The following is a 20,476-nucleotide window of genomic DNA, read 5'->3' on the forward strand; positions in this document are numbered from 1 at the left end:
TGCACTATATGTCGTTAATAAAAATGTTCGATTCTACAAAAATAAATTATGAATAATCCCCTGGTTGTAAGCCTACCGTTGTTAATTAAATCTGAAATGTGGTACCTATAGTATATCACTAATCGTGAATCGTTTCAATGCTGAACTATGGTACTTCTAAAATAGCTGTTTCGTAATTAATTATGCGTAACTCACTGTTTTTCCTTTGGGTTCAAAGGCTAATTACCTCTCAGGAGTACGAGTAGAGACAGCGAAGAGTGCTGAAAGCATCAATGAGAGCGACCAGCTACAAAAGAAGCTGAAAAGTTACATCCATTTTGGATGATCATCGGGTCTACTGAGAGTTGGAAGTGGGCTTCCTAATGCCAACATGCCAAAAGGTCATAACCACTGACTTTGCTCCCAAGCAACCAATATATCACCCAATTGATTATACGAGAGGCTTTACGAGAGCACCTCCACACTCCGCAATTAATCAAGGATGTGTTATTAAATCTTTAATTATCGAAATGTCATGCCTGCCAGGTTTAGTTATTTTGTTACCTGGTTATACCAATAATCATTCAAATCACTTTACAGCGGGGGTGGGAATAAACCGAATGAAATCGGCGTACCGGGAATTCGCTACATTTTTGTGGCGGGCCCTGGACTCCTCCAAAGTTGTCAAAATACAGCGTGAACTGTATGACTAGTGGCAACAGCTATCAAGTCTCAATTTTTTTGCAAAAGATGTGCCCAAAAATGTTTTCATTATTTGGAATTCAAACCCGGCAACTAGTTCTAACAAAAGATAACGAATTTATCATTGATCCTTCTGGTCGTCCTGAGGCCAATAACCATTTCTAAGAAAATTGATACGATAGGCGGACATACAGACATACGCACGGCCCGACAGACCTGTGAGGTTGTCGATATGCCTCGACCACAGCGCCTCGTTGATTGATAACTTGGCCACCGTGGCATCTAATACTATCTAATGCCAAGAATACCAATAACGAAGGCAAAAGATGACGGACTGAAAGCAAGTTGTCGGTGGTCGAAGGCGGTTTCGGCACCCACCACATTTGTCCAAGAAGGACGACCGCCAGAGTTAGTTACTCCAAGAATCTCTCCAGGTGTTTGTGCCATTCAAAAAAAGGTCTACAATTCTCCCATTTTTACCAAAGCCAAATGCTGGGGTTGATGGAGTCTTTAAACAGGGTGATCCCGCCGCCGGCTTATAGAGAACAGAACCTTGACATGGAAGAACTAACATTCATGCAGCTTGGAGCAAAAATAGTTGAGCTGTCAGAGTTTGTATATTACAAGTACAAGTGTACCAAGCTATCGAAAACATAGTGGGAGCCATTAGGCCTCTCCATAATAGATCACAGGAGGAAAAAAAGGACCCAAGAAAAAATCGGTCGACCCAACAGTATTACAGGGTAAGGCCTAACTGTAAGGCCATCGACCTGCTAACAAATAAAAGAGTGCGGGAAAAACATGGATATCACCAAGTGCCTAAATGGAAAGAAAGCTGAACAAAAGGGAATACTTTAAGGATCTCTGCTCTGAGGTGACTACAAACCCAAGGGAAAGCACCTATAGAGTTGTGATGGGACGATTCAGTGGCCGGTCATCTCGGAAAATCACGCGCCCTACCCTCTTGTTGAAAATCATCTTGGGGATATTTCGTCTGCAAGAGAGTTGCCCGAAGCGTGCTTGTCTGAGAGGATAGAAGAAGCGAAAGAATTGCTGCCTACGGCTCGCGAAGCTCCGGGAGTGCCATCCTCCTATAGACCCATATGCCTTGAAGACATTATGGGGAAAATTCTGAAGCGGCTAATCTATAATAGATTGCTCTCGACTGTAGAGGTTTTTCAGCAGCATGGGTTCCGTAAAGCCCGATCAACCAGTGATGCTATCAAATTAGGTACTAACTTGACCGGAAACGCAATTCATGAAAAGTGTCGTAAAAGCCAATATTGCGTGGTGATGACCCTAAGCGTACACAGAACTTCCTAGTGACGATTGGTGATCCCACCTATTTCGCTACTATTATGGATAGCTAATTGCAATAACTGAAGCTCGAGTACGACACCGATAATGGACCTCAGAAGTACGCTGTCTTCACGGGTGTCCCACAAGGCTCATGTACTTAATTTATCGGTTCCAGAGGAATTGATGGGTTACGCCGCCGACACAGCATTTTAAATTAACACTACATCTTTAAAAACTTTGAGCACGTTTTTAAGGTTTTGTTGAAAACAAATAGATTTTTACGAAAATTATCTTCTACTATGGAATGACAGATGATCAAAGGAATTTTCCTTATTTAAAATCGAAAGTAAAGCAAAGATGACTGAAACTCAAGGTTTGAAGAAACCTTTGAGATTCCAATAGAAGAACGAAGATCACGAGGACGACCATGTATATCTTTTGAAAAATTAAGGAGGTCATCCCGTGTGTGAGAGTCCAAGAAATCGATTTTTTCGTGTGCCATCACGTGTTTTCAGATATAACGTAAAATGTTTGGAAAAAGTGATTTTTCGATATTCATTCATTCAAAAATTACCGGCTAAACAGGTAAAGTCCTGTTGTAAGGTTTATGTCGATCGTCGTAGTGTAGCGCGAATTCACCGGTTTGAACGACGCTCGGATGACCACTATTAGAACGAGAGTTGAAGCCTAGCAACAATAAACAGCTTTACATAACTTTCTTGAAGAAACTGATGACTTATTGACCAGGTTTAGCGGATTAACGGTCAGTTAAAATTTTATTGCTAATAATCACATTTTAATATTAAAATTTTATCCCTTAGGGAGAGGTAATTTGACACCAGTGAAGCAATTTCGACCTGCTGTAATTTTGTTAATTTTCACTAAACTTTCCAGTATGCTGTATCATATCGAAACCTATATTAGTACAAAATTTCACGGATGTAGGATGAACTTAAGGGTTCGCAGTAAATTCTCAAAATATGATAATATACTGGGTGCGGCAGCATAACTTCCTTTTTTAAAATGCGCGCCACTCAGTTAGTTGATGTCATAGCGGAGCGCTAGTGGTCTCGTTTAAGAGGGGATACTGTAAAGTTTTGTCCCGTGCCTTTGCCGTGGAGGTTTACTTTTCAAGCGGATGTTCGGTTATTGCAACACAGCGTGCATTTCGGAATCGCTTTAATTTAGCCCCGTTGGCTCCCGTCCCAGACCGCAAATCAATTGTTACATGGGTCACTACATTCAGACAAACTGCAAGTGCGACAAAAGGAAGAACTGGAGTCCCTCGGCCCGTTAGAGCACCTGCGAACATTGAAACAGTGAGAGCGTCAATGTTGCGATCGCCACGGCGTTCTGCGCCAAACACGCATCTGCCCTTGGACTATCCGATCGTTCTGATGATCGTGATGATCTTCATTTTCATCCCTATAAGATGGCGATAGTGCAGGAACTTTCAGAACGTGACTTCAATTCTCGGATGAACGCGTGTGAGCTTCTTCTTGATGTCGTTCCCGAGGGTGCTATTGTTTTTTTTAGCGATGAAGCCCATTTTCATTTGTGTGGGTCGGTTAACAAACGAAAAATGCGCTACTGGGCAGACACCAACCCTCGAGAATTGCATCAAAAGCCTTTGCATTCACCCAAAGTCACAGTGTGGTGTGCAATTTCCTCAGCTGGAATTATTGGTCCCTGGTTTTTTGAGGAAAATGAGGTTACAGTGACAATGAATTCGGACCGGTATGTAAACATGCTTTTGGAAAATTTGGATTTGGGGGACACTTGATTCCAATTATACGGTGCAACAGCACACACTTCAAGAGCATCGATGGCTGTTTTGAGGGAACACTTTCCAGAGCGCCTTATCTCAATTAGAGGCGATTTGGAATGACCAGCACGCTCTCCCGATCTCTCCCCTTGTGATTTTTTTCTATGGGGTTTTTTGAAATCCCGTGTTTATGTAAACCGTCCAAGAAGCCTACAAGATTTGAAGACCAACATCCAAGAGGAAATTGCCAACATAACACCTGCTATGCTAACAAGAGTCATGACAAACGCCAGAAATCGGTTTACGCAATGTATGGAGAATGGGAGACGTCACCTAACAGATTTGATCTTCAAAACAATGTAAATAAAAACTTTAGACATGTACCTACATTATAAAAAATAAATAAATATTTTCCGATGCATATTATAGTTTTTATTGAGTTTTGAAAAAAGGAAGTTATGCTGCCGCACCCTGTACTATTAATAACTTTATTTGATTAGATACCATAATGAAGAGTATTTTTGAGCGTGGATACCACGTGCGTGGAACACAATAATTTTTTTCAGATTTTTCGGTTGAATAGTTTCTGAGAATAGGTGTTTGAAGTAGTTTCGGACCCCCACACTCCCCCATTTATAACCAATATCAAAACTAATTATACTTTGAAAAGTCCCAATCGAGACCAATTATTCAAGGCAAGGAAAACGAAGGAAGTTTGCGCCATCCGAGGTTATGGATTTATTATTGATCATCTTCCATAAGGTGGAAAAAGAAATACTTCCAAGATACTCAAAGGTATCACCCCAAAACGTCCCAATACCAAATGAGCATATTCGAAAGCAGACGAAAAGATTTCCCGTTTACGCCACTGGTAGCACTTCAATTTTTTATTGATGGCGATTTAGCCAGACCACAATATGAATTAGCAAGATCAACAAATAAATGCATTACCCTTGTTGTGACCTTTTCTTAAGGGTAAAACGAGAATATTAGCTACCCAAAGACTCCTTACAGGTAGATAGAAACCTTTTCTTGATCACTGTCGTCTACGTACAAATCGTTCACGGAAAAGAAAGTAAGGAATTTGTCTGGAAAACTGGATTTGGACGAATATTCTGCACGCAGTTCAAATGTATATGCTTTTAGCATGTCAGACTATTCACTTTTGTGTGATATGGAGATTCAATATCTTGACTTTTAGTAGATTTACTGTAACATGGTCAATAATAGTAGAATTTCACAGAAATTTTATAGTACCTTCTCTTATATCTTGTTATAATAAAAGGTACCCTGCTTTTCTTTATATTATATATTGGATTTGTGACTATAGAATGAACTTAAGGGGAATTTTCAGTAAATTTCATGAAGTAACATATTATTATTAATTTTACTTGGACAGATATCGGCAAGGAGATTATTTTAATGTCTAAGAATGTATAGGAAGAGCTTTATGGTTTTTCAGATTTTTTTTCGGTTGGGTAGCTTCTGAGAATAGATCAGTGAAATAAGTTATCAATTTCAATCGCCCGGGCTCCTCCCCTGTAAAATGAATGTCAAAACTAGGATCTCCCATGGATCTACCACGAAAAGTACATACCAATTGAGACCTTTCCTTTGATACCACACATGACTATATTTGGTGGAAAACAAAACATACACATTCCTTTTGCATGCAGCTGGACGCTTCGGGTACAACAGTTTTGTGTTCGTCTTATGCTAGGAACTCTCTATGCATGGTTTTCCATTTTTAGATAGCTAAAAATGCAAAACACACCTTCATTAATTGCCAAACTCCAAGGTATACGTATATAAAACAAATAAACAAACGTTTCCTACATAACCAAATTGATCTAACGCATCCTCACGCCTTTCCACTTTACTTCGCGCACAAAAGCATACATATATGTACTTAAATTAAATACCACGGGTACTAACGAGGCATAGAGGCCTAGATTTCGTAGATGCGTCATTGTATTTTTTTGTGATTTTTCGGTTGGATAGGTTCTGAGAACGAAACTGGCTTCTCTTTTTGGGGCACACATTTTACTGTCCCAGTCCTATAAGTTTAACCCGAAAAGTACTAATCTAGCTTACATGACCATACCCTGTGAGAAAAAATATTCTACCCTCCTTTCGCATGCATGGGGAGCCCCCTCTTAAACTGAAGACAAAATGGCACCACGCTAAATGTGAAGGGATTCACAGATCATGCCCCCTCACCATTCATAACAATTAGTTCAGCCGTTTTCAAGTAAACCCCAGGTAACCAGCAGACAGAATGACATTAAATGGATTTTAATAAGATTTTGTTAATCTTAAAAAGAAAGGATGACAGGCAAACAAAAAGAGGGGCCCCTCATCTTTAAACTGAGCAGGAGGCTACATGCCAGGAAAACAGGATACCTAAAGCCAAGAAGGGCGTCAGGCCAGCCTACGAAAGCATTGAACGAAGGAAGCTTCCTCGTTCCTCCATGTTACACAATGCATCACCAAGGCGCATTTATGCCTAGGGGACGCTCATTCCCCAGTAGAAGGCCCAACTACAGGTGCAATAGTGAATTGACCAGCCTTCGATCAGCCTATACCGAGTCAGACGAACAGCTCAGAGGGTGGCAGGAAGGAGTGATCAGAGACAAAAGGAGCATGCTTAAAAGATAGCCCGCAAAAACCTCAAGCTTGCCATTCATCGGAGCAAGAGGGAATGTTTTAAGGAGCTCTCCTCGGAAGCGGTTGTAAATCCGTGGGGAAGCGCCTATAAAATTGTGATGGGAGGGTTGAGAGGACGGTCATCCCACTGATGACGTGTTCTACTCTCTTGTTGAAAATCATCCAAGAGTTATTTCCTCTCAAGAGACGTGTGACGACAGTTTCTGCAGAAACCACGGGCGAGTTGTTGGAGATCTGCAGCAGACTAGGTGATAACAAAGCTTCGGGCCTGGACGGCATACTGAAGAGAGTCCTTAAGCTCGCCGTTGATGCCATCATATTATTATATAATTAGATCCTTATAAGAACGTGCTTGGCCAGGATTGGTGTTCTCACTTAGCTTGCAGCTATTGTCGATAGCTACCTGCGAGAACGGACGATCTGATGTGATACCGATGATGAATCTAACGAGTACTTTGTCTCCGCGGGTGCCCCACAGAGCTCCTTACTGGGCCCACTACTGTGGAACATCACGTATAGTGATGTACTTAACCTTCCGGTTCCAGAGGAGGCCATGATAATTTACGCCGATGATGTAGTATTGGTTGTAATTCCAAAGCATCTAAATGATACTGAGTTATGCTCTTGCGATGCAATGAGAGCAGCGGCCTGGTTAGAGAGCACTGGACTGGCACTTTTGAAGAAAAGAACGAAAGCGGCCCTCATCACAAAGTTCCGGAAGCGAAAATAAGGCCCGAATCAGAAGCGGCAATGACATCATCAATTCCAAGCCGACCATCAAATAGTTGGGTATGATGATAGATTTGAACAACACGTGAAATATGCTTATGACAACGGATCCATGGCGAATATGGCCCTGGAAGAGATAATGCCGAACGAGGGAGAGGTAGATTTGTAGGCTACTTATTGCCGAAAAGGAGAAATCTCTAAATAGATGGGAAAAGCGTTGGGACCACTCGGGTTAGGATGTAATCCCTAACATTAAGGAGTGGCTGAGGGAGACAACATGATGGGCATTAATGGCTAAAAATCCCACACACCCGTGTCAAGTTTAGAGTCTTTTGAAGATTTCCACCTACTTACAAAACAAAAAAAATACAGAAAGGACCGATTTTAATAAGATTTTGCTTTACACAAAGTTTGAAAGATATTTTTGGGCATATAAATTTTGCAAATCAACCTATGTGAGGCCGTTTATTTGATCGGAGCATTGCTGTATATATTGTATATCATTATACATATAGACCATATAGTCCGGTCATTCTAACTAAAAATTGGGGGCGACCTCAGAATTCATTCCGTCAATACCGATTGACATCAAATTTGGGGTGAGAGTAGAGCGTGAGATATTTATAAAAAAAAATGATTTATGATTTTAAATAGAAAAAAATTTTGGAGTAAATCTATTCTTTCCAAAACTACGCCCTCTAAATCCACCAAATTTTCAGAATTTATTGCAAGAGCTAAATAACAGTAGATACTCAAGGGATTCGCCTTGCTCTCAATTTATATGGGAAAACTAGGTATTGATTTTATTCATTTTTATATCAAAAATTCAGGTAACTGCATTTTTCATCATAGCTCTGTTATTTTCTATCACACTAGCTTCGATCATAATAATAATAATAATCGTTAGCGCAACAATCCAATTTCCTTGAAGTGTGTTAGAACACTTCACGCTATAACTCAGTCTGTATTGCACCTAAAATAAACAAGTCGGAATACCGGAAGCTCGCGCTTCGGGTATAAAGGTTTTGTGTTCATCTTATCTAAGAAATTTCAACTAACATTTTTCTATCCGTATATAGCTACAAAACTACGAAACATACGTACATATTACAGCCGTAGATGTTACGTTCACCCGAAACAAACAAACTGCCTAGTTTCGAATACTGTACACATATAGGCACGTATATAGATTGATCGTACCCATATTTCCGGTTTACTTCTTATATCTATCTGAATTAGGCACTACCCGCAAAGTCCATTAGCACGCATATACTATATACCTACATACACATATGTCTGGTTGGAGTAATTGGTATTCATATACAAATGATTAAAAAACTAAAACAAAATAATTCTTTTCCACCCAATTCATACGAACTTACTTCGTTGTGGTATTGACGAATTGATATGTGATGATGACGTCATGCAGGTTGTAGAGTGCACGAAATTCACAAAACATTGTAAAGTTTTACCTCCTATAACTTTGCTAATAATTGTTGGATTTTCTTCAAACTTGACCAAATTGTGCATTATGTTCTTCTTTATACGCGTGCCATTTTGTACTTCTGGGATGAACATAAGGGGGGTATCGGGTAAATTTCTAAAATGTGGAAATATACTATTATTAACTTTATTTGTGCAGATATCGGAACCGGATATATATTGAGGCCTAGATTTCGTAGAGATGAACCACTGCGATTTTTTTCAGATTTTTCGGTTAGATAGGTTCTGAGAACGAGACCTGTTACACTTTTTGATGGTAATATTTTGACCCCTCACTCCCCTATGTTTCGCCCAATATCAAATATTGAACCAGTTTAGAAAAGTACTAATTGAGACCTTTCATTTGATACCCCACATGACTACATTCTGTGAAAAAAAATGTTGCACCCTCCTTTCATATGTATGAGGAGCCCCCCTTAAACTTAAAACAAAATGGTGTCAGTTGCTGCATGTAAAGGGAACGGCAGATCACATACTCCTACCAATTTTCGTGACGATCGGTCCAGCCGTTTCCGAATAAATCAGCTGTGACAGACAAACAGACAGACGGACAGACAGACAGACAGACAGACATCGAATCGATTCTAATAATGAATATACTTTGCTTCTGCTGCATAAAACGCACGCTTTTCGGCGAGAAGCTGTTTAACAACATGCTTTTTTATGGAAAAATTTCATGTTTGAACAAAAATATAGTAACTCGAAAACTGCTACTTGTACGAAAAATTTGTGTAAAACGTTTTTTACTTAGAATTGACCATTTAATCGATTTCTGCGTTTATTTCCAAAAAATACCACCCCGAAGGAGGCTACCACAACTCTCGGAAGCGCTTTATGCCATCCTCGACCCCCACTCCAAATTTCATATCAGCCGGTTTTGACTGAAAGAATTCGGAGGTCGTACTCGATTTTCAGCTCCAATGACAGGAGTGTTGATCCTACAACCGGAAGGAATTTTAGGGTATTCTAGGCGTTTTAGTCTTGTGCCTGATATTAGATATTCTCCTAGGTTTCTCACGTTGCACAAATGCATATATGGAAATTTCGGCGCTTTTCCGCAGAACATTAATGCCTTTAATGACAGTGAAATTTATTTTTTTTATCATCATCAACGGCGCAATAACCGGTATCCGGTCTAGACCTGCCTTAATAAGGAACTCCAGACATCCCGGTTTTGCGACGAGGTCCACCAATTCGATATCTCTAAAAGCTGTCTGGCGTCCTGACCTACGCCACCGCTCCATCTTAGGCAGGGTCTGCCTCGTCTTCTTATTCTACCATAGATATTGCCCTTATAGGCTTTCCGAGTGGGATCAACTTCATCCATACGGATTAAGTGACCCGCCCACCGTAACCTATTGAGCCGGATTTTATCCACAACCGGATGGTCATGGTATCGCTCATAGATTTCGTCATTATGTAGGCTACGGAATCGTCCATCCTCATGTAGGGGGCCAAAAATTCTGCTGTTCACAGTTTTTTTGCTAAGAACCCAGGTCTCCGAGGAATACATGAGGACTGGAAAGATCATTGTCCTGTACAGTAAGAGCTTTGACCCTATGATGAGACGTTTCGAGCAGAATAGTTTTTATAAGCTGAAATACGGTATGTTAGCAGCCAACAACCGTGCGCGGATTTCATCATCGAGCTGTTATCGGTTGTGATTTTTGACCCTAGATAGGAAAAATTTTCAATTGTCCTATCTTCATTGTTTTCGTTTGACCAGAGCGACTCGACGTTATTCATTCTTTCGGTTTTGGCACTGACGATGGCACCATGTACTTCGTCTTGCCTTCATTAATGTGCAGCCCACGACCTCGCGCTGCTTGCTCGATCTGGATGAAGGTAGACTACACATCTCGGGTTGTTCTTCCCATGATGTAAATATCGTGAGCATAGGCCAGTAATTGGGTGAACTTAAAGAAGATCGTACTTCTTGCATTTACACATCACGGATCACTTTCTCGAGGGCCAGGTTAAAGAGGACGCATGATAGGGCATCCCCTTGTCGTAGACCGTTATTGATGTCGAATGGTCTCGAGAGTGATCCTGCTGGTTTTTTCTGGCCTCGCACATTGGCCAGGGTCATCCTAATCAGTCTTATTAGTTTTCTCATATACGTGTACAGTTTTATCCTGGCTATGCTATCATAGGCGGCTTTAAAGTCGCTGAATACATGGTGTAACTGTTGTCCATATTCAAACAGTTTTTCCATCGCTTGCCGCACAGAGAAAATCTGATCTGTTGCTGATTTGCCTGGAGTGAGGCCTCTTTGGTATGGACCAATGATGTTCTGGGGGTGTGGGGCTGTCCGGCCTAGCTAGATAACGGAGAATATCTTATAGATGGTACTCAGCAACGTGATACCTCTATAATTGCTGCACTGTATGATATCTCCCTTTTTATGTATTAGACAGAAAATGCCTGGTTGCCAATCGTCAGGCATTGTTTCGCCGTCCAATACCTTGAACACAAGTTGATGAACCACTTGGTGTAACTGGTCGCCTCCATATTTAACGAATTCGGCTGTAATTCCATCGGCTCCTGGCGACATATGATTTTTTAACCGATGAATTGCACGGACGATTTCTCCTAAACTTGGTGGTGGCAGTATTTGTCCGTCGTCTTCAGTTGGCGGGAACTCCAACTCGCCGATGTTCTGATTATTCAGTAGCTCATCAAAGTACTCAATCCATCACTCCAATATGCCCATTCTGTCGGAAATCAGATTTCCCTCTTTGTCTCGGCAGGATGAGCATCGAGGTGTATAAGGCTTCGTCCTGCTGACTTGTTGGTAAAAGTTCCGCGCCTGGTGCAGTTGCTCCCTGTACTTTTCTAGTTCACAGACTTGTTGGTTCTCCCAGGCTTTCTTTTTCCGTCTGTGAAGTCGCTTCTGCGCTCGTCGGAGTTCGTGATAAGTCTCTGCGCCCGCGTTCTTTGAGAATGCAACATTACTCGGTATGCGGCATTCTTCCGTTCCGTTGCTAGCTTACATTCATCGTCCGCCTCGTTTTGCAACTGGGGCCAAGTATGTTTGTGGCCGTATCCATGATAACGTTCTTCAGGTGGTTGTGAAGATCATTTGTTAATGCTTCATCTCCAGGTCCTCTGTTGACTGCGGTTATTGCGGCATCCATTTCCCTCTTATAGGAGTCGCGGAGGACTGTGTTGTGGATGGCTTCAGTGTTAACTCCCACGTGATTGTCAGAGGTGATTCTAGGTGGTGTTATTATTCGAGCTCGGAGCACCATGCCAACGAGATAGTGATCCGAGTCTATATTGGCCCCCCTATATGTTTTGACATTCGTCAAGGCTGAGAGGTAGCGTTCGGTCAACACGTGGTGAATTTGGTTGAAAGTGGTCCCGTCTGGAGAGGCCCATGTATGTTTGTGGACCGCTTACCGCGCAAACCAGATACTTCCAAGAACCATTTCGTGTGCCACTGCTAATTGAATAATCCGCAGTCCGTTATCATTTGTATTTTGGTTTTTGGTTTTTTGTTAATTTAGTTTCTTGTTAACCTACCTACCTACCCTCAATTAGTGAGTACGATAAATGTTATTACCACAATTATAATGAAAGTGAGTTTTTTCCCCAGAAAACAAATACATTGTGTATATTAAAGTTCAAGAAAAATCAAGTTAAACAACAATAACTCCTGCAGAAGTTAACTTCCATACTGAGCTACGACTCAGCATTTATTTCAATGATTCAATTATCTTTGATTTGAGTCATTGCTAATTCATTATTGTAAAATAGCAGCTATTGAAAAGATTGCTGATATTATGATAGTATATATGTATATGTATACTGTAGAACACATTCCATGTATGACCTCTTTGGGTGTAATAAATTTATCCAAAATAGAAAATTTTGATCTGCTAAAGTTTGTTAATAACGGTAGAATTTACATCAAGCTTTTCAATATTGTACCCTGTTTCATCACCTAGTTTGCTTTCCTAAAAAGAAGTTAAAAGCGAACCTCTAGTAAATTTTCAATTTTACATTCATACGACAAGGTGCTTTCCTTTCAGATTTTTTGGTTCAATAAGTTCTGAGCACGAGACCTATTCCACTTTATGGTGCATACAATTGGGTCCTACCTCCCTGGTCCTTCTGGTTTTTTTTACTAGTAAATAATATATATATTTATATTTCAAAATAAAGGTTATTGGCAACTACATAGTCTTTGGTGACATTTAAAATTCAAATAGATAAAGTGGAATGTTGGCTCTATCTGAGTGGAGTTCTTCTGAGCAGATATCTACCACGCTTCTCCAACAGGTTTAATAGTTAGCTCGTGAATCTGGAATCAGAAAAAGAAATTCAATTAAAGTAGAAATTCGTTCATTATGTTATTGGCATACATATATACATTAATATAAAAGTGTGAATTCGAATTTACCTGGACATGAGGTGGAGTCGAGATCGCAAAAAGAATAGCACTGGAAATATCCTCAGGTTGTAGCATTGGTTTCTCGCGCAATGTATCTGAAATAATTTCCGTATCAACCAACCCAGGGCTAATACTCTGCCAGAACAACGAGAACAAAATATGTACATGAGAACACTAAAAAACCCAAAGCGATATTGAACAATACATTTAAAGAAGGAAATTTGCAATCAAGCCCATGATTCAATGTTTTAGATGGGAAAGCAAATATCAGAGATTAAAAATCATTTCAAATTTCATCAAATTAATTGTGCTTCCATATAAATATGTACGTATCCATCTATGCGTATGGAGAAAGCTAAGCGCGTTTCTCAGGATAGAGTGAGATTATCAACTGAACCCATTCATAATACTCTTTACCCTAAAATCTACTAATTGCATGTCATTTCATTTTGCCCTTCCAATAAAGGTAATTTAAATAACTATCAGTCCCAGATCAGATTAAGACTAAGAATACTATTCATGGCGCGCGTCTTCAGACAGGCGCCAGTATTCTATTCAGTGACTGACTAATCTGTTGGTAGTCAGAGTTAATTCTTGATTCACGCAGTAAAAAGAACACTTAATCTCTTATTGCATCTGTTGGAGTATTTAAATCACAGTTTAGTATCCGATGTTTGTTGACCTACCCTAGTGAAGGACTTTTATGTCTGAGATTTACCTAAAAGCGCTGGCAGAGTCCATGTAACACAAAGCCTATTATCATGCTAAAACAGAACTTGAAGAAGTTCCCACTTGATTACAAATTTATTTGGTAAAAAGTATTGAATATGACACTCACTGTTATTTTTACTTTTGTCCCAGCAATCGCGAATTCTTGTCGATAAGTTGCAGTCATCGCTGTTATAGCAAACTTGGAAGGGGCGTACATATTAAACGAAAACCGTCCATTATTCATGAAATTCCAAATGCTATGTCCGGAAACGCTATTGACAATGAGAATATGTCCATCGAAGTTTCGCTTTTTCATGGATTTGAATGCTTCACGTGTACAGTGGACAACCCCCATAACGTTTGTCTCTATGGTTTCACGAATAGGTGCTGTATTATCAGGAGTTATGAGACATATGTCGCCCTTTGCAACTCCGGCGTTGTTCACTAGAATATCAGTTCCGCCAAGATTGTTGTCGACCCATTCAAAGACGTGTCTCACATCTTCTTCATTTGAAACGTCACACCGTAAGGGGTGAAATCGAGGTTGTTGCTCCACTGGTAGACTATTCCTGAGGGCGATCATTCGTTCATAACGACGAGCTAAGCCCACTACTACCAAACCAGCCTGAAGTAGATCCTTGACAACAGCGGTTCCGATTCCCGAACTAGCCCCGGTCACAACGATCACTTTATTCTGCCAACGTTCCATATTCACTTTGGGTCAAGTTGAAACTAAAATAGAAATAGAAGTTGAATTATAAATAAAATGTAAACAAAAATTGTTTATTTCATCATCTTCCAGTGAGGATTAACTCGACATTGCAACAAAAACTTGTGCCCGCAGTTTGCTAGGCAGATTAGATAACCATTGATAGATGAAATAGATAAAAGTGGAGAGAACTTCTGGAAATATTTTGATTTCTAGAAATGAATATTTCACTTATGTGGACCGTCTGCTGTCTTTTTTTTAACAGTCGATTTTCTAAAAACACTTTTCTTGTAGTATACACCTATGTGAGGCCTATTTTGAGAGCGCGCATGCTACGAACTTCTAACGGGTTTTTTTAAACGTGTTTTCCTCGAAATCACGTTTTTTTTCAACTTTTGACATGATTATGAAGTATCAATTCGACCGAAATTTTAATGTATTAGCCTCAATCATATGAAAATGCTGTTTGTTGTTTTTCTTTTCACATAAAGTTCTTGATTCTTATACAGCAAATCTTGGCATGGGTTAAAAATTTGGCGACAATAGTGCACGGGTTGGAAATTATACGTGTCCTGGATGAAAACAATACGGACCCTTTCTTATACCTTTTCCTCATTAAAATTTCCATTCAGGGTCCCCGACAAAACTCCGGCTTCGGGGGGAATATTCTCTTTTCCCCTCTCCCCTCTCGTCGGGCCTAGCGACTACTTTATACTTTATACTTTGTCAACTAGTTAAAACGAGTCAAAAACCGCAAGCTCGACGCTTTAGTGTAATATTGATATTTATTTGGGTCGCAGTAAATTAACACGGAATAGACAGTTCCGAGGTTTGGTAACTATGCCAGTAATAGTACGATTTTGAGGAAATTTCATATTTATATAAATTTTTATAATTTGCTATAAACTTAGAAGATGGGGTTTCTAGTTGATTTCCCAAAAACATAGAAATATATTATTATAAACGTAATTTGAGTAGATATTTGTATGGAGGTTATTTTGATGCACCTTATCGGGGAAACTTCGAGATTTTTTAAGCATTTTTCGGTTCGGTTCGGAACTATTAATCGAAAACTTTTATTTGATACCTCACACCACTATCTTCCGTGGAAAAGAATTTAAACCCTCCTTTTGCGTGTAAACCCCCCCACTCCGTCCTTAAACTCAACATAGACGGATGTAACTCACTTGATGGGTAGCCATTCATAGCTTCCACCTTCCACCGTCCCACAGGATTTGGCAGCAGTCGATGCAGACGCTTCTAAGAAAAGTCCATGTAACAGACAAACAGACAGACAAAAACCGATTTTAATAAGGTTTTGCTTTACACAAAACATTAGAATGACCTTTGAGACAGTTATATCGAGGCCAACCGATTTAGGTTTTTTTTTATATTTCAATGTGTATTCTCACTTTAACAATTTGTTAAAAGATTCCAGGCAGCCCCTTAATAATTTGTGAAGTAAATAGTGAAATCCGATTATGCAGATTATGGGGAGCAATAAGATTCGGTATTGGAGGCAAATAGAAACACTTGGAAATCGGAAACACGTTTTAGGGATGCAACATTTCTAATGCACTATAAAAATGTTTGTCAGACTGTCTCTTCAATGTGATACTGACATTCAATCATTTCCTAGGTGGCAAACGTTCTGGTTTGTACTTTTAGTATGAACCCGCAGTAAATTTTCAGAATGTGGTCATATGATGCCCGTTTCATTTGAAAATTTATTGAGTTGGGAAAATCTTTTTAATGTCAGATAAAATCGTGATTTTACTCAGATTCAATTTTTTGATTTAAGTATGTACCTTTTAACAACCAATGCGCCCTTCCCCTACTTCCTTCCTTTGCAACCAGATGCTCGGATCCTCTTCAAAAACTGCAAAACAAAATCGTGCGTTTTCAATCATACTCTACTTGACGATAATTTGTGCGTGCGAATGAGGTGAGGCTGCGACAAAATGGTACTAAATGGTACTTTTTATGACCCCGCTTAGTGTTTCCTGTTCACACAGGGCAGGGGTTCAGTACAGGGCATCCACACAGTCTGACTATGTTTCAGTTTCACTATCATCACACGGCTGGGTTTCGAACCCAGAGCGGCGAGATTGAGAGGCTGACACTCTACCCCATCAACCATCGCGCCGTCGCCGTGACCCCCCTAACGTTCAAACAAAAAGAAAAAATGTTCATCTCCATTCAGCAACAATTCCATAATTTGCAAATAACATTACGTTGTTTTGAAATTGTCAGCTTCTGCAAGGGTCGCCCCACTTTATGTCCAACTTAGTGATTTTATACGTTTTATGACATAATGAAATGCATTAACCACATCTGGTACTTTACTTTTGTCTTATTTCACGAAGTGACAATAGGTAGCATAACGTTACCAAGTCAACTCTTCGGCCATTTCGTCATTCACAAAAACGTAATATTTCTAGATATTAACTTCGTTTCGGTTTCGGATAAAAAGTATTATTTAACTAATAGAATACTACAAAATGATAATAATCATGATGTTCTGGTAACCTGCAGAAGGTGCTAAATTTGACAACTTTGGTACTACAAAAACAAAACTTGGTGAGGGAGACGCTTTAAGCACTCAGAGGTAGTCGACTATTGTACTCGACTTCCCGGCCTAACGGAATATCACAGATTCGTTTATGCATCGCAATATTGCCATTAGCAGATATGATGCTACTCCCTGCATCTGAAGAACATTGATGCGCCATAGGCGATTTACATAGAAAATATTACACTTCCTCATTATATGATGGATCAGCAAAATCTTGTAGAATCCCTACTCTGAATAGCCCAGTCCGGCTAGTGAATTATGGCCAGCCAAAATGCCTACAATACTTAGCCTAGTTTTCCCTGCTAATCGATAAACTTTGCACTCGTGAATATACATAGCTTGTTTTCACTTCTTGATCGCACCATTCGCCAATCTTCTTTTACTAAGTCGCCCAAGATTTCAACAAGAGTAGCACCACCAAATTGAATCTAGGAAAAGAGTTCAATCGGTTTTTACATTCCTGGACGACTTGAGATGATCAGAAGACTGCTTTCCTTCCTCTACGGCTGTAGATGGCGATACACCTACCCTTGAACCGCTCATTAATCACCAAGCTAACTGCCTTTAGAATCGCATTCACTTCAGCCTAGATGAACGCTCCATATTGTGCTGAGGGAAGCCCACTTCTCGTATCTCACCATGTATTCTGCATATCCTTTTACCCCATCCACCCGATTCTGCTGACCCATATAAGTTTTCTTCACGTTTGAAATTCATATCTATTACCAAACAAAATTCAGAAAAACTGGATTAACTTCTCCAACTCATCGAATGAGCTGTGCTTCTCATATCCGTTATTTCCATATAGCCGTACTGTGATTTTGAAGCATAATTCATAAACTGTGAGAAGTCGTTTCATCTTTAACTCCCACATATTTTACTCCTCCGGCTCCATGTTCGGAAGTCAAAAACCATTCAGTTTTTGTAAATAATACCAGCGTAGTTTTCTTTGGATTTGCTCAGTTGGAAAGCAACATACTTCCAGGTTTCTGGTCCACGACACCCTCATCCTTCGAGAAGCACCCAAGCTACAAAAAGAAAATGACTTGCGGCTTCGTCCAGAGCAGAGGCATCTCTAATGCCGCCTGACCTCTGTCATGGGAGCAGCGTGACCGAAGTCACAAGGTTACAAGGTGGCATTTGCTCCCTTATATCAATCGAAAACAAGGCACGTGTATGACTTAGGAAACCCTCGATTCTCAAACAAACGTCTAGTTTAGTATCGGCCGCGGTTTTTGTCATCGTTATAATACATACACATGTCGTGCTTTTGAATTGATATAAAGGAGCAAATGCCACCTTGTGACTACTTAGTTAACGCTGTTCCCAGGGCAGAAATGAGGCAGTGTCTGATGAGTTGGCTCTGCCCTGGACGACACGACAAGTCATATACTTACGAGCACAACACAAACGAAACCAAAAGAAAGTTAATATTACATTTTTGTGAATGAGAAAATGACCGAAAAATGCACCTGGTAACGTTGTGCAGCCTGTCATCACTTCGTAAAATAAGCCACAATTTCTGCAAGATCATCATCATCATCAACGGCGCAACAATCGGTATCCGGTTTAGGCCTGTTTCAATTAGGAACTCCAGACATCCCGGTTTTGCTCCACTAATTCGATATCTCTGAAAGCTGTCTGGGGTCCTGATCTACGCCATCCCTCCATCTTAGGCAGGGTCTGCACATTCCATGAGAAAATGCGCAAATCGTTAATCCGTCGTCGTTGTCGGGTTCGTCGTAGTAAAATCCATCCTGTCCGCGGCTGCTTTCGTGGCTTCGTTACATCGCTTTTCCGTGTAGGGTTGTCAGCCCTACCCAACCCCCAACTTGGAAGACGAGTTTGTACATTTTGTCCGGTTTTTAGGCGCGGGAGGCTCTCCTTCATCCTTCTCCGATTGCAGCTTTTCATAAAGGAAGAACTCCCAGCGATCAGCACGTGGAGGTGGAGACAGAGTTTGGAAGTAGAGCTGTTGGTGTTGATTCAGCAGGCGTTTCCCAGGTTTTATGCTCCATCGTGGATACCAATCCACGTTTCGCCCTGGGACCTATACTACCCTCTGACCGCCCACCCTACCTTATCAGGGTTGGAAATCCAGCTGGCACAAACAGTCAAGTAATTAGGAGCACATTTCCACTCCAAGTTAACGTGGAAGCACCATATCTAGGAACAATATCAGAAATCCTGCGGATTGCTCTGGTGATGTAGGAATGCGATAGATAACACCTGGACTTTCACCAGAATGGATGCAATGGCTGTATACATCCATAGTAAAACCCATTTTTATGTATGCATGCATCGTCTGGTGCCGAGACTAAACTTTGCTAACAGCAGGAAGCTGCTAACGCAGATTCAAGGGCTTGGTTGCCTAAGTATTACTGGAGCAGTGAGTACTACGCCGACTGCGGCACTTGAAGCTATCCTAAATCTAACCCCCATTCACTTGGAGGTGGAACGAAAAGCAGCCAATGACGCATATAGACTCGATACTATTAGAGCGTGAAAAGGTGGCCAATCATACGGTCATGCGTCTATCTGGAAATTCCTTGACAAGCGTCCGTTAGCTCTGATACCGGCCGATCATATGGTTTCCAGATTCATCTTTGAAAAGACATACACTGTCGTAATCACCAAAAGAGAAGAATGGTCGATAAATGGCCATGAGTCTTTTCAGATTACAGACTTAATAATCTTCACCGACGGGTCAGTTATGGAGGCGGATCGGGCACAGGGGTGTTTTCGGGAAGTCCAATTATGGAACTGGTCCGATCCCTCGAAAAAATGACGACCATATTCCAGGCGGAGATATATGTCTTTTCATTGGCAGGATGTCTTCATCAAAAATGGAGGGGTCGCACCATTCGAATCTCGAATATCGACAGTCAGGCGGCATAATCAACACTAAAAAGTAACGACATATCAAGCCAGTTGGTGTGGAGTTGTCATCAGATGCTGCTGAATCTTGGCCGACTGAACGAAATATTCCTGATGTGGATGCTAAGGCACTCAAACATCGCTGGTAATGAGGAGGCTGGCAGACTGGCTCGCCGAGCGTCTGGAGCCATAATGGTGGGACCAGAACCAGCTATTGGAACCCGGCAGTCCACAGTCAAGTTTACTCTGAAGGGTGAAATTGCAAAGATTCACACAGCCGAGTGGAGAAATTTGAACTCTTGCCGGCAGACGAAAATCCTTATGAAAGAGCCTGGAGTCCTCAGAGTGGCATTTTTATAGTCCCTTAAGAAGTGGGAACCCCAGTAGGGCTTTTAACGGGACACTGTTCCTTAAACTACCATATAGAAAAGATTGGGGTGGTGGTTTCGGCTATGTGCAGCCAATGTGAGGAGACAGCCCTGCAATTTTTATGCAGCTGCTCGGCCTCATCAGATCTCAGACGAAGACACCTTTGTAAGGTTTTCTTCAATGAAGAATCTGCAG

At 40.8% G+C, this 20,476-nt stretch overlaps 1 protein-coding gene across 1 annotated transcript; it reads right to left on the reverse strand.

Moving 5' to 3' along the window:
- Nucleotides 1-12,847: 12,847 nt before the first annotated feature.
- Nucleotides 12,848-14,477, reverse strand: LOC119661568 (farnesol dehydrogenase-like). The gene is made up of 3 exons (XM_038070964.1): nucleotides 13,879-14,477; nucleotides 13,050-13,175; nucleotides 12,848-12,950 (listed from the first exon to the last, which is right to left on the reverse strand). The coding sequence occupies exons 1-3, from the start codon at nucleotides 14,458-14,460 to the stop codon at nucleotides 12,909-12,911; spliced, it is 750 nt and encodes a 249-aa protein (XP_037926892.1). The 5' UTR covers nucleotides 14,461-14,477; the 3' UTR covers nucleotides 12,848-12,908.
- Between the last annotated feature and the right edge of the window lie 5,999 nt (nucleotides 14,478-20,476).

Source organism: Hermetia illucens, chromosome 1 (assembly GCF_905115235.1).
Source record: "Hermetia illucens chromosome 1, iHerIll2.2.curated.20191125, whole genome shotgun sequence".
NCBI lineage: Eukaryota > Metazoa > Arthropoda > Insecta > Diptera > Stratiomyidae > Hermetia > Hermetia illucens.

Bases quoted from the DNA above. Each gene is read 5' to 3' on its own strand.
- LOC119661568 (XM_038070964.1), bottom strand. From the start codon at position 14,460: ATGGAACGTTGGCAGAATAAAGTGATCGTTGTGACCGGGGCTAGTTCG. The intron at 13,176-13,878 runs GTGAGTGTCATA...TTGTTCTGGCAG, and splicing joins GGACAAAAGTAAAAATAACA to AGTATTAGCCCTGGGTTGGT. The intron at 12,951-13,049 runs GTAAATTCGAAT...TTCTGATTCCAG, and splicing joins CGACTCCACCTCATGTCCAG to ATTCACGAGCTAACTATTAA.